Source organism: Crocodylus porosus, unplaced genomic scaffold, assembly GCF_001723895.1.
Source record: "Crocodylus porosus isolate Cpor-Errol unplaced genomic scaffold, CroPor_comp1, whole genome shotgun sequence".
NCBI classification, from domain to species: domain Eukaryota; kingdom Metazoa; phylum Chordata; order Crocodylia; family Crocodylidae; genus Crocodylus; species Crocodylus porosus.
Window position 1 is genome coordinate 13,637,798 of NW_017728932.1, and position 13,391 is coordinate 13,651,188.

Here is a 13,391-nt window from a genome sequence, read left to right on the forward strand (position 1 = left end):
ACACTGACAACCTGATAATAACCCACTATTTCTAAATTATATTTCCACTGTTGCATTTCCTGTTAAAATGGAGTTTTCCAGACAGCAGAGATCTACCATTTCCGCAAATTAGTGAAAGACAACATCCAAGTATCACACAAAACTAGATTTTAATTGCCTTTATTTTATTAGGCAAGATACCTTTAAGAACAATATTCATGATTACATACACTTTTTTTAGGACATGCACTTAGAATACAGACAAACGTGAAGAGGTCAAACCAGAGAAGTGCAAATCCTTGTTCCACCCCAAAAGCTCTAAAAGGGAAAAATCCTGATCCAAGACAAGAAAACAAACCCCCAAAAGGATGACCTGCTGACTTCAACTCTTTTAGGAGGAGATACAGCAGAGCAGCCTGTTCTATTATTTCAATAAAGGGATGAAACAGGGTAGCCCTGGGATCACTGGAGAAAGGAGCTGGGAGGATGAAATAGCCTGGCATTCTCAGGGGGGCAGGGGAAGATGGGGGGCATCCACCTATATGTGGTAGTCTGCACATTAAGGAAAAGATTAGATGAGAAAGAGGAAGGAAAAGGAGTGTGTGAAGGACAGTGAAGAGAAAAAGCAAGAGAAGGGGGAAGAGAAAAAGTGCTGGACAGTGAAGAAAGGAAGTGAGTAAGTGGATAAAGAGGGACTAAGAAACGAATTAATGAATGAGTATCTGTTGGGTTTAGTGAACAGAAGTGGAAAAATGAGTAAGAACCAAGGAGTTAAGAGGGTATGACGCACAGAAATTAAGGGACTGGACTCCTAACAATTACATTTGCATTCAACAGGCAAGCAAGTGCACAAGCAGTGAAATAAGACAGACCACTGACTGGCACAATATAAATTCCTCGTGCATATGAAGACAAAACCAAAACTTCAAAAAAATTAATACATTCAACATCATAAATGTGGAAACAAAAAATGTGCTGCTCTGACTCCTTAAACATAATTCTAAGAACTTGTTTTCTCTCCAGCCTTTTATTTTAATGTGACATTTAAAGCAACTCAGCTAGCGAATCACAAAGCAAGTTTTTATATTAAAGCTAACCACTTACACCACAGTGGACAAGAAAGGCAGAGAGTGATTCTAAGGGACTGTAGGCTAGCCCCTAAATCTGAATGGCTTGGTCTGCTTTTTTACCAGCATAATAAAGAGTTTATTCCATGGGTTTGTATGTCTTGTCATTTTGGAGAGGTGGAAGACAGCATATCTTTAAAAACAATTTTTTTAGGCATGTTAGTGAAAGTCACAGGACAGTCATTACTTTGCATGGAAACTCGTTAACCATGCCAGAAGCTAAAACTGCCCTGTAGCACTTGAAAATTTTTCTTCCAAACAATATGGTGCCAGCTATGTTCCAGCCAGGCACGGCAGATCACTGAATTGCAGACACAGAACCGCCACTGCCTCGTAACATGTTCTATACATCTTTCAGACAAGGATTTTATAGGTCAAAGTTTGGACCCGACACATTTACTGCTCTCTCAATAGCCTGTCTAAATTAGACTTTTCCTGTAGACGCCCCTATCTGTGGGAATACTTACGTGGACAGGGCAAGACCACACAGTGGTACCATTATGTCGTCTTTTATCATACCCTTCTTACAGAAGTTCTCCTACATTGCATAATAAGTACATGTATACGGTAGCAACGTATAAAGGTGCTATTTTAAGTTTCAAAATAGTAGGAGGACAGAACAAAGAAATGCCCTGAGAAAGTTAGGTGGTTGGAGCAGCTAGATAGATTTCTGATCTAAAAGACTGGAGGGGGAGCATTAGAAATTCCTCCAAGTCTACAAAATCCTAAAAGATATCCCCAAGAAGGTCACAATCTCCATCAGAAGTGCACTAGATAACAAGTAGTAATCATTTTCTGTTAAAAAGAGATGTTTATCAAGAATTCTTTATAACCAGTGTTTTTTACCTTCTGTTTTTATACCTCTATGGAGGCTTGGTACATATCGTTCTAAAAGAAGGTTCAAGTTAACACACTTTGCTTTTCTCCTGCATCCTTACCCTTATGTCTATTTATTACCTTATCCTTCAAATACTTTGGAAAGGAGAGAAGTTAACATTGACATGCTTACATGACCTTCCCTGGAAAGAGAAGTGTCAGACAACACTTAGACCTGGGTAACGTATAACAGGATAGGGGTTATTTAGTGACAAGACCATTACTTACAGATCTCTCTAGAAGAAAGAACAAATCTCTTGTTACAGTCGGCAGGAAGTAGCCGTGAAATACCAAAAGCAATTAGTCCCCATAATACAATTTTTCCCCATCTAGCATCTTTCATGCAAATTCTAAGCAGTACGCTACAGAGTAGGGTATAGTGACTCATATGCACCAACTGCTTGACAATTGCTTTTCCTAAAGCAATGCTATTTCAGTTATATGAGCTCAAAAAGTAAATTAAAGTTACTGAAAAGGTTTCAAGTCACATCCAGACCTTAGTCAGTTGTACTTAAAATTTGTTAAAGCTCTCCCCAGTGTTAACACCCGAGCAATTTTCTCCTTGGAGCATACTTATTCCAACTTGCCAATCGTTCATTGACCAATGAACTACTAGAAATTGAAACTAGAAGAATTTCTACACTCCAAGAACACAGACGCTGTCATGTTAAATTTCACTTACAGAATAAACTTAATTTGGGAGGCTGAGTAAGGTTTCTGAGTTATTACTCCTCCATTTGTCGTTTTCTTGCCTCCCTGCCTTCCACTTCTCAGTCCAAAATATCTTAAGTTGCTTCTTTTTCCAAGTTCCTGTTCGCCATCTAGGATTTCAAGACCCTGCTTGACATAGTTCTATTTTTGTCGACTGAAGCATATCAAGCCCATTTGGGTGGTTATTTGTATAGCTCCAGTGTGGTCAGTGCTCTACACATCTAAAGCAGGGATGGCCTGGAAGTTCATGGCAAGTTACCAAAGTCTTAACATCACTAGCGCTAGAGAACATCTACAGCTGCAGTTATCTGACCTACAATGACCATTATTTAATGTCATAAGCATTGTAAAATAAGAATCTAATTAAGTAAGTATTCCCTACATTTGCTGGGTTGGATTTTCATCTCCACATACATATTTTAAAGAACACCAACTAAAACACCCTACGCAATTGGGATAGTGTTAAGTGCCTTTTGTGAGGATCAATTCCAAATCTGTGCTGGGTCCACGGTCAATTTAAATGGCTCGATATATTTTTATCCAGGGTGCATTTTCTCCTGTTTTGATTTGATTTGTTTTAATCCTTAATCTTTTTTTCCAAATCCCATTCTTGCATCCATTACCAACAAAGAAAATTACGAGTCTAATTTAGACTATAAAGTCCTCAGCATGTAGGCTGCCTTTTTAATTTCTGCAAAATACCACATTAAAGTTACAGCATTATTAGTACTGGAACATCAAGAAGCAAGTCCTGCTTTCTACTGGTTACTGTACAGGAGCAACTGCTTGAGAAAAAAAGTAACCTAGTATTGCAAATCAATTATTGTATCCATAGCAACATAAAAGTTTTTTCATTTTTCTTTTTTGCTGTTTTTCCACTATTTAACACCAATAATGACCTTGGAGGTGAGGTTTAAGTCGTTAAGAATAAAAGAAGATTGGATTTTGCACAACACAAAAGTCACTTAAGAGTCAACTACAGTTCTTCTTTTCACCCATGCATGCACCACTGCTTTCAAACAAGAAGCTTGATATATCCTAAAGAGTGGTGGATGAAGCAGCTTCAAAGGATTTGTGCCAGCAAGAATTATCTTCATTCTTTATGATGCATCTTGTAAAGCACCATTTTGTCCCCTTTCCCAGTTGGCTGATGGCTACAAGTCTGTTATCCTCCTTAAATGTGTGACTACATAGCTTCATCTTTAGGGGGGGAAAAAAAGTTATGAAGTAAAGGGCAGTTCAACACATCGGACAACTGACAAGAAGTTAAGCAGCAAAGCGGGATTTTGTTTTTTAAAAAGGGTGACGACATTGTTGACAGGTTCTAGAAGATCCTACGCCCAAGTCAACATTCAGGTAGCCAGCAGCGTCTGAGGCCAAGGGGCACTTCTGGCTGGCTACCTGAATGTTGGAGACCTCTTCCTCTGCCAAGGCAGGTGGTTACCACAGTGGTCTCCTCTTTAATCCAGAGACCTCCTTCTCAGAACACCCCCAAAATGGCTGCAATCACTGGCTTACAATTCAGCCTCCCCTCTACAAATACCAGTGCCGAGAAGGGGATGGTCAGCTTGCTCTATACCCACAATGGCAAATGCTCAACGTGACCTGAGCTACTGCTGCGTACATCCTGCAGTCCAGCAGAGACTTACTGTGGTTCCTTAAATCTGTCCGAGGAGCAGGGAGCACTAACTGGAGTTCTCCAACTGGGATCCTCCCTTGCTAGCTTACTTTTTAACCCATAGCCTGCAACCCCAATCCTATTTTCTCGTTATTTGTTCCATAGAGTAAGATGCTCTACATCAAAAGGCCTCCTTCCAGTCATTAAGAGGGGGCATGTAGTCCCTGGTAGGCCTAAGCCCATTGTCAACATTCCCCAAACAAACCTGAAAGGATGAAAAAGACTGGACAAGGAAAGATGAGGAGGGAGACGAGGCAAAGGTCAACAGGGGTTATCAGACATTTAAAAACGTCATACACTTAAACACGCAGATGAATGATCACTGCAAAGATAGCTGCCTTAGTGTGTTTTTTCAGTAAATAATAGCCTATTCCCTTATTTATCAGCATATGCAGTGGATCCCTGCCTTGATTATTACTCAATCAGCAACTTCTGAAGAAACACAACTTCCTTTCATTTTATATGCAGAAGCCTCCCATTGCAGAATAAAGTTCTTGTAAAGAAGTACACCAAGATCAACAAGGTTTGCTGGTTTTAGCATTGTCCATTCTTTCTTTTTGAACCAAAAGGATAATATAGTTTATCCTACAAATAAATAACCTTCAGTTATCACCTGGAAACCATATGACATTTACAACAGAGGTAGTTAGCTATTTTAATCTGAGATTAGGCAGAAGGCAGGGCAGATTTGCACCAGATAAAATTAAATTAGCTGCATACACTTTAAGCTTATGTTGTTTATGAAAGCTTATGCATCTCTGATTTAGTCAGTCCATAGGGTGCAAATCAACCCTGCCTTCTGCCTCACCTTTACAACAACCTTGGTTTTAGTACCATCTTCCCCTGAAATGGAGAACTGACATTTGCGCTGCTGTTGTGAAGAATGGGACTGTCTGTGCACAGAAACCCAGACATTTTCAATCCTGACTTAGGGGTGCACCAATAGAGATTTTGGGGGCCAATATCCTTCCTTAAAAATTGGTTATTGGCTGATACCAAGCCGATTTCTGATACACAGCCTGGCAGTTTTAAGAGCTGCGTGTAGCTGGTAAGTCTGTTCTGGTGGAAGGGAAGGGGGGAGGAAAGGGGCATAGGAGGGGTGCAGATCAAGGCTTCTGTGGTGAGGGAGGAGTGGGGCTGGGGCTGCCCAGCCAAGGCTAGGTGGGGGACGCAGAGCCACGGCTCATCCAGGGGGCGCAGGGAGGGGGGGGGGGGGTGCAGCTCCTGCTGCTGCACTTACCCCAGGAGGGGACAGGGGTGTGCGTGTGTCTCCAGATATGCACAGGGCATGGTGGGGCAGGCTGCAGCTGTCGGCTGGGTGGGGGGTAGAGTTGGGCTGGGGTTGCACCCCACCCTGACCTGCCGCGGCTGGGCAGCCCCAGCCCCTGCCCCACTGCAGGGGCTTTGATCTGCACCCCAAGCCCCTTGCCTCCTCTCCTCCCTCCCCTTCCACCACAACAGACTTACCAGATGTACACAGCTCTTCAAACTGCCTGGCTGCGCTCCTCACTGCCTACACACTGCACTGCAACTGCATGCACGCACAGGCATTTATCAGCCCAATTACTGGCCACATCAGGCTGATTTCTGATATAGTAAATTTGCTTTATATCAGTGCCAATCCAATATCAGACCAGTGTATCAATGCACCTCTATCCTAACTTGACTGTTTTGGGCAAGTCACTTAAAGACAGAAGTTGATCTGCTTTAACTTGCACCAAAGTGTATTGATGAACCAAGACAAAAGGCTACTTGGAGACTTGTTTCGGTGTAAATAGGCTGATTTCAGGTTAAGTCACTAAGAAACCAAGTTAGGGTAAACACCAGATATCAACTTCTACATCAGTTTAAGCTGAACCGTAGACAGGTGCATTTTTTCAGGCAGACGAGCAATTACCCTTGTACCGGTTTCCCTCATTCATAGAGGGACTAATAATGAACCTCTCTCAGAGGTGTGTTAAGATTCATTATATAAAAAGAAAAGGGTTATTTACATGCTAAGGCTAAGGCATCAGAGAAGTCGCCCACCGAGACAAAGCACTGTCTCTGAATTAATCGCAAAAAAAGCTAACATACTAACAGTTCACCACTATTTAGGTGAATAGGATATTTGTACTCCATCAGCAACTGTTAGAAATAACAGTATTCAAAGTTTTGTGAATCAGACCCTTTCAAAATGTTGGTAGAATCCTGTTTTAAATTTCTGTCTTCTATATTCATTTTTGCCCAAAGGCTTCATTGTCTCATTATGTAAATGACCTTTTCATATGAAAATTAAAAGTTCCAGATGTTTTTGTAGTTCTAAAATCCTGTAAATACCACCTGAATATCCAAAGCCATCAAATTTATTTTAAAAAAAAGTTCTTCAAGTGGTAGCAGTACAATAAATTCAAAATGAACCAATGTAAAAAGATGATACTTTTGGAAATGCAGATCTTATTTAGAACTTGTATTCCAAAGGTTTCTTTTCTGCAGAAACCAGACCAAGCCTTTACGTTTTCTTTACAGAGAAGATCTAAGATTACGGCGTAACAGGCAGCTCCACAAAAAACTTACTTATACAGAGCCAAGCAAGTGAGCAGTACGTCTCAATCTTTGTGCCACCCAGACATCTTTTCACTCTTAGCCAGCCAGTCCAGAGCTCACCTGAGCAAAGGTTAGGTTCACAGTTTAATTACAGGACTGTTCTGTGATACAACATACTTCACGTGCTCCCAACATAAAACTGAGGTGGTGATGAAACAATGGGGACTCCACCCATGCCTGCTCTCAAGCATGTTGGACACGGATCTTAGGAGCAATGGTGAGTGGCATCGACGCTACTTTAGCATCAAGCTTGAAGAATGCAATACCAGCAGAGACATGCCCTAAGTAAATCCTTTGAAGAATCTAGTCTGGGGCTGCAATGAGTACAGCAGTTTTCACCATCCTAAGCCTTTTTGTTATTATAGTTTATGAATCTATAATGTGAATCTATAGTCTTTGGTTCCTTATGGGCCAAAGACCTGCTGTCTTGTGTCATCTATCTAAGAGCATGACAACAATTAAATCTAACAACATCAAATTTTGTGCTTCCAACTTATTCTCAGGAATAATAGCTTTTTCCCCCCCCAAAAAAAGTCCTAGCTCTGACCCAAAATATACATTCTTCTTAACACTTTCAAAGGATACATCAATAAAGCCTGAAAATACGAATTTATCATTTTTAATAAAAAAATAGAATCACAGCCAGTTCTAAACAGAGCAGCAGCTGCACACATTTCTTACTTTGTGAACTGAAGAACTGACATTTGATATCCCCCAGCGAATGCCTATCAATGCTGTATTCCTTTTTCACTCTTAGATTAGCAAATGTTACAGAGTCCCATTTCCTACAAGGGATCTCATTCTTGCAAGCACTAAAGGACCAACCTCTTGTCTGTTTTATAAAACATGCCGAGTATGGCTGGTTCATTTGGTCTGTGTCTGTGGAACAACGTTACTTATTTTATTACTTTCTCTACGGTACTAGAGGTCACAGGCTCAAGTAGCTGTTGTGAGCCAGTTACAAGGCTCCTACTGCCCTCTTCTAACAATTCTATTTAAACCTTGGCCCTTGTTAAGGATAACATCCTATTTTGAAGAACTTCTTGATTTTCCCATTGTTTTTATTTTATTTTCCATCTAGAACATTGTCAGATAGATTTTAGCCTCTTCCCTGCAATGTTACATTTCATAACTACAAGGTTTGGTAAAACCTAAGGTGATTTTTATTTTGAATAAGAAAATGTTTTATACTATTGTGCAAGTGTAGGAGAACCAGGAAGTGAAACTATGAAGTGATAGCAAATAACCTATTTTCATGATGGAAGCTGTAAATAGGGTATGTTCACTAGCTTACACAGTGAAAAATTGTGTTTTATGCACTCAGTTTTAACCTATGCTTTTACATCAAGGGAAAATGTTTGACACGCATCTTCAGTTTGTATTTTAAATGTTCAGCCCACACTGATGAAGTCTTCTTTCATAATCTGCATGCATTTGTTTGGCAGCTATCTTGACCTCTTCGATTTGAGTCTGTGCTAACAACATGCTGACAGCATAAAATCCATCTAACATTATTAAGTTATTATTTACAGACACATTTTATGCTCCTTAATAGAAAAGACTTGGCTAATATTTATAGAATCAATTATAAAGAACGTTATTTTACAATTAAGTTTCCTTGCTTTACGACTTTCAGTCTTAAAACTTTCTTGCTTGTGGAACACCTGCATTATAGGTCTTGTGTAGCTCAAGACTTGTCATTCATTTTGTCTAAGACAAAAAAATCTGTTACATAGGTTTTGTGGAAATCATGAAGGTGCTAGGCAAAAACCTAAGAGAGCTGAATACGCAATACTGAAGACAGAACTCACTAGTCCCTGATGCCCTTGAACTTTGAAAGAGAGAGAAGGGAAAGCTCATATTCTCAAGTTCACTCCTCTAAAACCTAACATCCTAGAGAAGTAGGATGCCAAGAAAAAAGGAAGTGGTTACTGTGACAGCAGCACCACCAGCACCAGCACATATGTTACAGGTGAATAACCACTCTTCTGAGAATAGCCTTTGTGCATTTGTACTTGGTTTAAATAGAACTATTCAATCCACTCATTCCACTGTTGTACTTCTTGACCCACAAGACTGCACGGGCAAAACAAGGGACACAATTTAGCCATGCTACTCAAAAGTCAAGTAGAAGGCAACATACCATTGCACCTTACAGACTAACTAAAGAATATAGATATAGACAGCACAAGCTTTCACGAGCTGAAGCTGTCCTCATCAGACGCTGATCTGATCATCAGCATTGTATTACATCTATCAACCTACTTTGGTTAGTCTATAAGGTGCAAACTTAACCCATCTTCCAAACAAAAGCCTAAATCTAGATATCAAGATGTCCAATGCTCAGTAACACCGCATGTGTTTATGGGCTATGTGTAATAGCTCTGCAAATTTATAAACAGGAAATATAAAACCTGTTTCACACCTACTTAGCAGAGAGCCATAAAACTCTTGGGTACCACCACTCTGGGTAACATATAAGCAGTCTCAATATATAACCTGAATGGCTTTGATAAATATTGTATCTTTACCTCACTTATCCCCCAAGGCAACACGAGGCTTAAATAGCTTCTCAAGTGCTTGTGCTACTGACACATGAAAACTCAAAGCCCCTTTAACATCTGCGATAAAGAGTTACAGTTCACCAAAGGAGAAAGATACCTCCTGAAGTATAACAAGAGAATATGGGTGTAAATCAGGTATCTGGCTTACCACTTCTTTGGACAGGAGAGACAGAAATACGTGACAGCTTTGTTTCTGTGGAATACAATGAAAGGACAAGTGAACCGTCCAACTTTGATTCTTGCTCACTTCTGACAGATGCGTTTGGGATTAAAAGGTTGCCTTTATTGACAAGCAAAATGAAAAATAATCTCTCAATAGCTCAAAGGCTGAGTCCACAAACTTCAACAACTCCAGGTTAAGATCAGGATAGGCTGAAATAGATAGGAATACAGTCACAGAAAAGTCTTCCTTTATCACAAGATTTATTAGAGTTGTCAACTTGAGGATGTTATGTTCAGGTGCCAGACAAGTGCACCTGGACTGAAGGAAAAAAGCCAACAGGACGATTAACTTGGACAATTCGCTGTACGTAACTGACACAGAACTAGGGCACACTGGCAATATTATTAACCACTGTCCATTACAAGCACCCCTCCCTCTTCTTAAAACGGTATCTGAAATCAACATCTCCCTGAAATGTAACAGGTTTTATTTAAAATTTCGGCAGAACCTGTCAAGTCAAGCTCAGTCAAAGCTCTAGACTGCAAACTGAAACGAGGGATAACCACAGATAAGGATGAAGAACAAAACCATCTTTCTGCATCTTGAGTCATTTAGCTAGTAATGGATACCCTCTACACATTTCTCTCTGGTGAAGGCCTCACTAAAGCAGTCCGTGTGCAATGCTAGATATCACAGGGGTTCTCAAACTGCAGTGCGTTAGCCTGCTGGAAGCGGTACGCCCTGGGGGATTGAGGGAAGCTCGTCTCTTAAGGGATAGCAGGAGGCAGGACTGGAAGGCTCCTGTTATTTGATGTGGTCCCTTTAAAAAAATGCTCAAGAGTGGCAGACTAGCTGAGGGATGGAGATAGGTATTAATCAGATAATGACCTCCTGTGTTCTTCAGCTGGGTTTTATCACTGTAAGAAGGCAGATAGCCTGGAGAAGAGAATGGGCCCCTAAACCAAGGAGAAGGAGGATGGTGGGCTGGGGAAGCCTGCCTGACTGCCATACAGCCACAAGGAAGAGGACTGTACAGCACTTGGACCAAGGGAAAAGAGCCTTAAATCCAGAACTACTGGGAAAGATTCCCCAGGGAAACCAAGGGCTTCAGAGGCCTGTAAGCCAGAAAGAAACTGAAAACCTGAAGCTTTGGAAGGGGCAGGGTGAGCTGGAGTTGAAGCTTCCTGCTATCCAGACAACAGCCCTTATATTTCCAACCACCCCACAATATACACACATACTTGCAGCCAAATCTCTTACCTCTACTCCCCGACATCCTTTTAGATGCACACTCTCCATCAGAGGCTTCCTTGAAGTGTAAGCAGAAGCCCTACCCACCCAGAGTCTAAACTCATGCCATCTAACTCACCTGCACTCCCCTGGCCAAACTCCTTTCTTTTCTCATTTCCCCAAGCAGCTCTTCACCAGGCAAATTCAAACCTGACTTTACTCTGAGTCTGTAAACGCCTGAGCTTATTAGTCTAAACTAAAAATGCACAAGAAAAAGAAACTGTCATGTGGCACTTCAAACAGCGGTTTGAGAGAAAGGTATGGCAACCATTAAAGTTTGGGAATTGCTATCACATGTAGCAGCAGCAATTAAAATACTTTATCTCTATGTTTAGTACACGGGGCAGGCTCAGGTAAGTTTTTACTGATGTATTATTGTTTGATGCTCAGCATTATCTCCTCATAGCCCACCAAGGTCTTACCAGAGTCAGAAATTTTTAAATATCAGCATAGTCTTTTCATAAGTCAGAAACCAGCAGCAAAACAAAGTTGGGAGTTGAGAGGCAAAAACAGCACACCAGTTGTAGGTACTGACTTAACAGGGGTGCAAGAACAGCAGCCATTGCTGCTCCGCTCCTGGCAGCTATGCCACCAGCAGCAGTCGGGCTACGACCATGGCCCTGCACGCCACAGCCACGCAAGGTGCAGAATAGCCCAGTTATACCCACCAGAAATATTCCAAAGACTAAAAGACAAAGTTTCCTTTTCTTACTTGGATTTTAACTCAATCCAGCTAAAGCATCCAAGCAATATTCTTATTCGAGCAATAAGAACGAGCGCCCAATATATCTACCACTTCTTAAGGCCTTGTGGACAAACCTGGTCCTTGGTATCAACACTGAAAACAAATCTTCCCTCTTGGTGGTTTATGCTGCCACTAAATCAGCTAGGCAGAACAAACAGCTTCATACACAACTTGCGCAAAAGTGTCCCTTACACGAGCAGGACAGCATTTTCCTTTGTCTGGACTGTACATTGAACCATGCATCAGCTGCATCTCTAAAAATGCAGTGACTTTAAAAGGAACTTGAAAGAAAAATCCACTCGTAGAAATCAGCACAGGATCAGGGCCTGTGCATGATTCCCATAGGCTCTAGCACAGCAGTGCCCCGAGGTTTCATAGTCATTAGGGCTGGAAGGGACCTCGCAAGATCATCAGGTCCAGCCCCCTGCTCAAGGGCAGGAAGTCAGCTGGGGTCAGAGAACCCCAGTAAGATAATCATCCAAGTGTCCAAAGCAGCTGCTCACACCGCTTCTGCGGGTAGTCTGTTCCCAAAGGAATACACGTAAATAAAGATGACTGCACTTCAACCCCTGCAGTGAAAACAGGAGAAGGGTGTCACAAAGAAATGGGATATTCCAAGGCATAAATTGCGGTCTACAGTCATTTACAAGCCGAACAGCAAAAGCACCAACACCCATACCGCGCACATGTCATTAGCAACGGGCTCGTCCTTAAATCCATCCTCAGGGGAGAAAGAAACAAAAAACCACCAAAGTAACTAATAGCTTTTAAGTTTCTAGACTGAGCAAGGACTTTTCCTCTCTTAACGGGCACATAAAAAAAAGCCATTAGAAATAAAACTGAAAGACCAATCTCATGTTGCAAGGCTCGCAGAACAAGCAGCACAGCATGCACTCGGTTTCTCCCGCAAGATCATCCGGGAAGCAATCTGACCACTCGAATTACAAACAGCTCAGAAACGATACTTCCATGGTCATCCAGCGAATTATTCACTTCTGCAACAACACTGGTTTGACACAGACGAAGGTAACTGACACGGCTTCAGACACAACGCGCGCGACAAAACCCGGGCCGTTCCTTCCGATCACACCCGCTCTGGACTATCATTACGATTGTTGTTATTATTATTATTATTTTTAGGCCTGTGCATTCACCCGTCATCACCGGCTCCTATTGCTGTCGCATCTCCCGAGCGGCGCCACCTCGCAAACCACCTTCTGGCATCGGGGCCGTTTTGGGCACACGGCGATCCGGCGGCACCTCCGCGTATGACGAGGGAAGGAAAGCCGCCCGTGGGAAGACGAGGGGAAGGAGACGCAAAGGAGGAAGACTGGATTTCCTTTCCCCCCAACCCTCCCAAAGACCCTCCTGCCGCCCGCCTGGTTTTCTCCCAACTCAATCCTGCCGTAAACCCTCCCGAGCGGGGTCGGATCTCGGTGGCTTCCTGGCAACATGACATACCCGCCCCCTCCCCCGCCACAGCGGTGCGGTTCCCTGCCCCCCGCTTGCCCTTGGCCGGGAGGAGGAGGAGGAGGAGGAGGAGGAAGGCGCTGCCCCGCGCTCACCCCTGCGCAGCGCCTCGTCGTAGCTGAGGAAGCCGATGCGGGACTCCTTAGCGCCCATGGTGCCTCAGTCCATGGCCGCGGGCGGCGCGGAGCCCGGGCAGCGCCGC

The 13,391-nt window shown here is 42.5% G+C and overlaps 1 protein-coding gene across 5 annotated transcripts in view; it reads right to left on the reverse strand.

The window, feature by feature from the left end:
- The window catches only part of USP32 (ubiquitin specific peptidase 32), a 133,540-nt gene extending 120,155 nt beyond the window's left edge, over positions 1-13,385 (reverse strand). For all 5 annotated transcript variants that reach the window (XM_019545662.1, XM_019545660.1, XM_019545658.1 and 2 more), the window contains exon 1: positions 13,285-13,385. In XM_019545662.1, the coding sequence (XP_019401207.1) occupies positions 13,285-13,342 (58 nt within the window). In that variant the 5' untranslated portion in view covers positions 13,343-13,385. The remainder of the gene's footprint in view (positions 1-13,284) is intronic.
- Between the last annotated feature and the right edge of the window lie 6 nt (positions 13,386-13,391).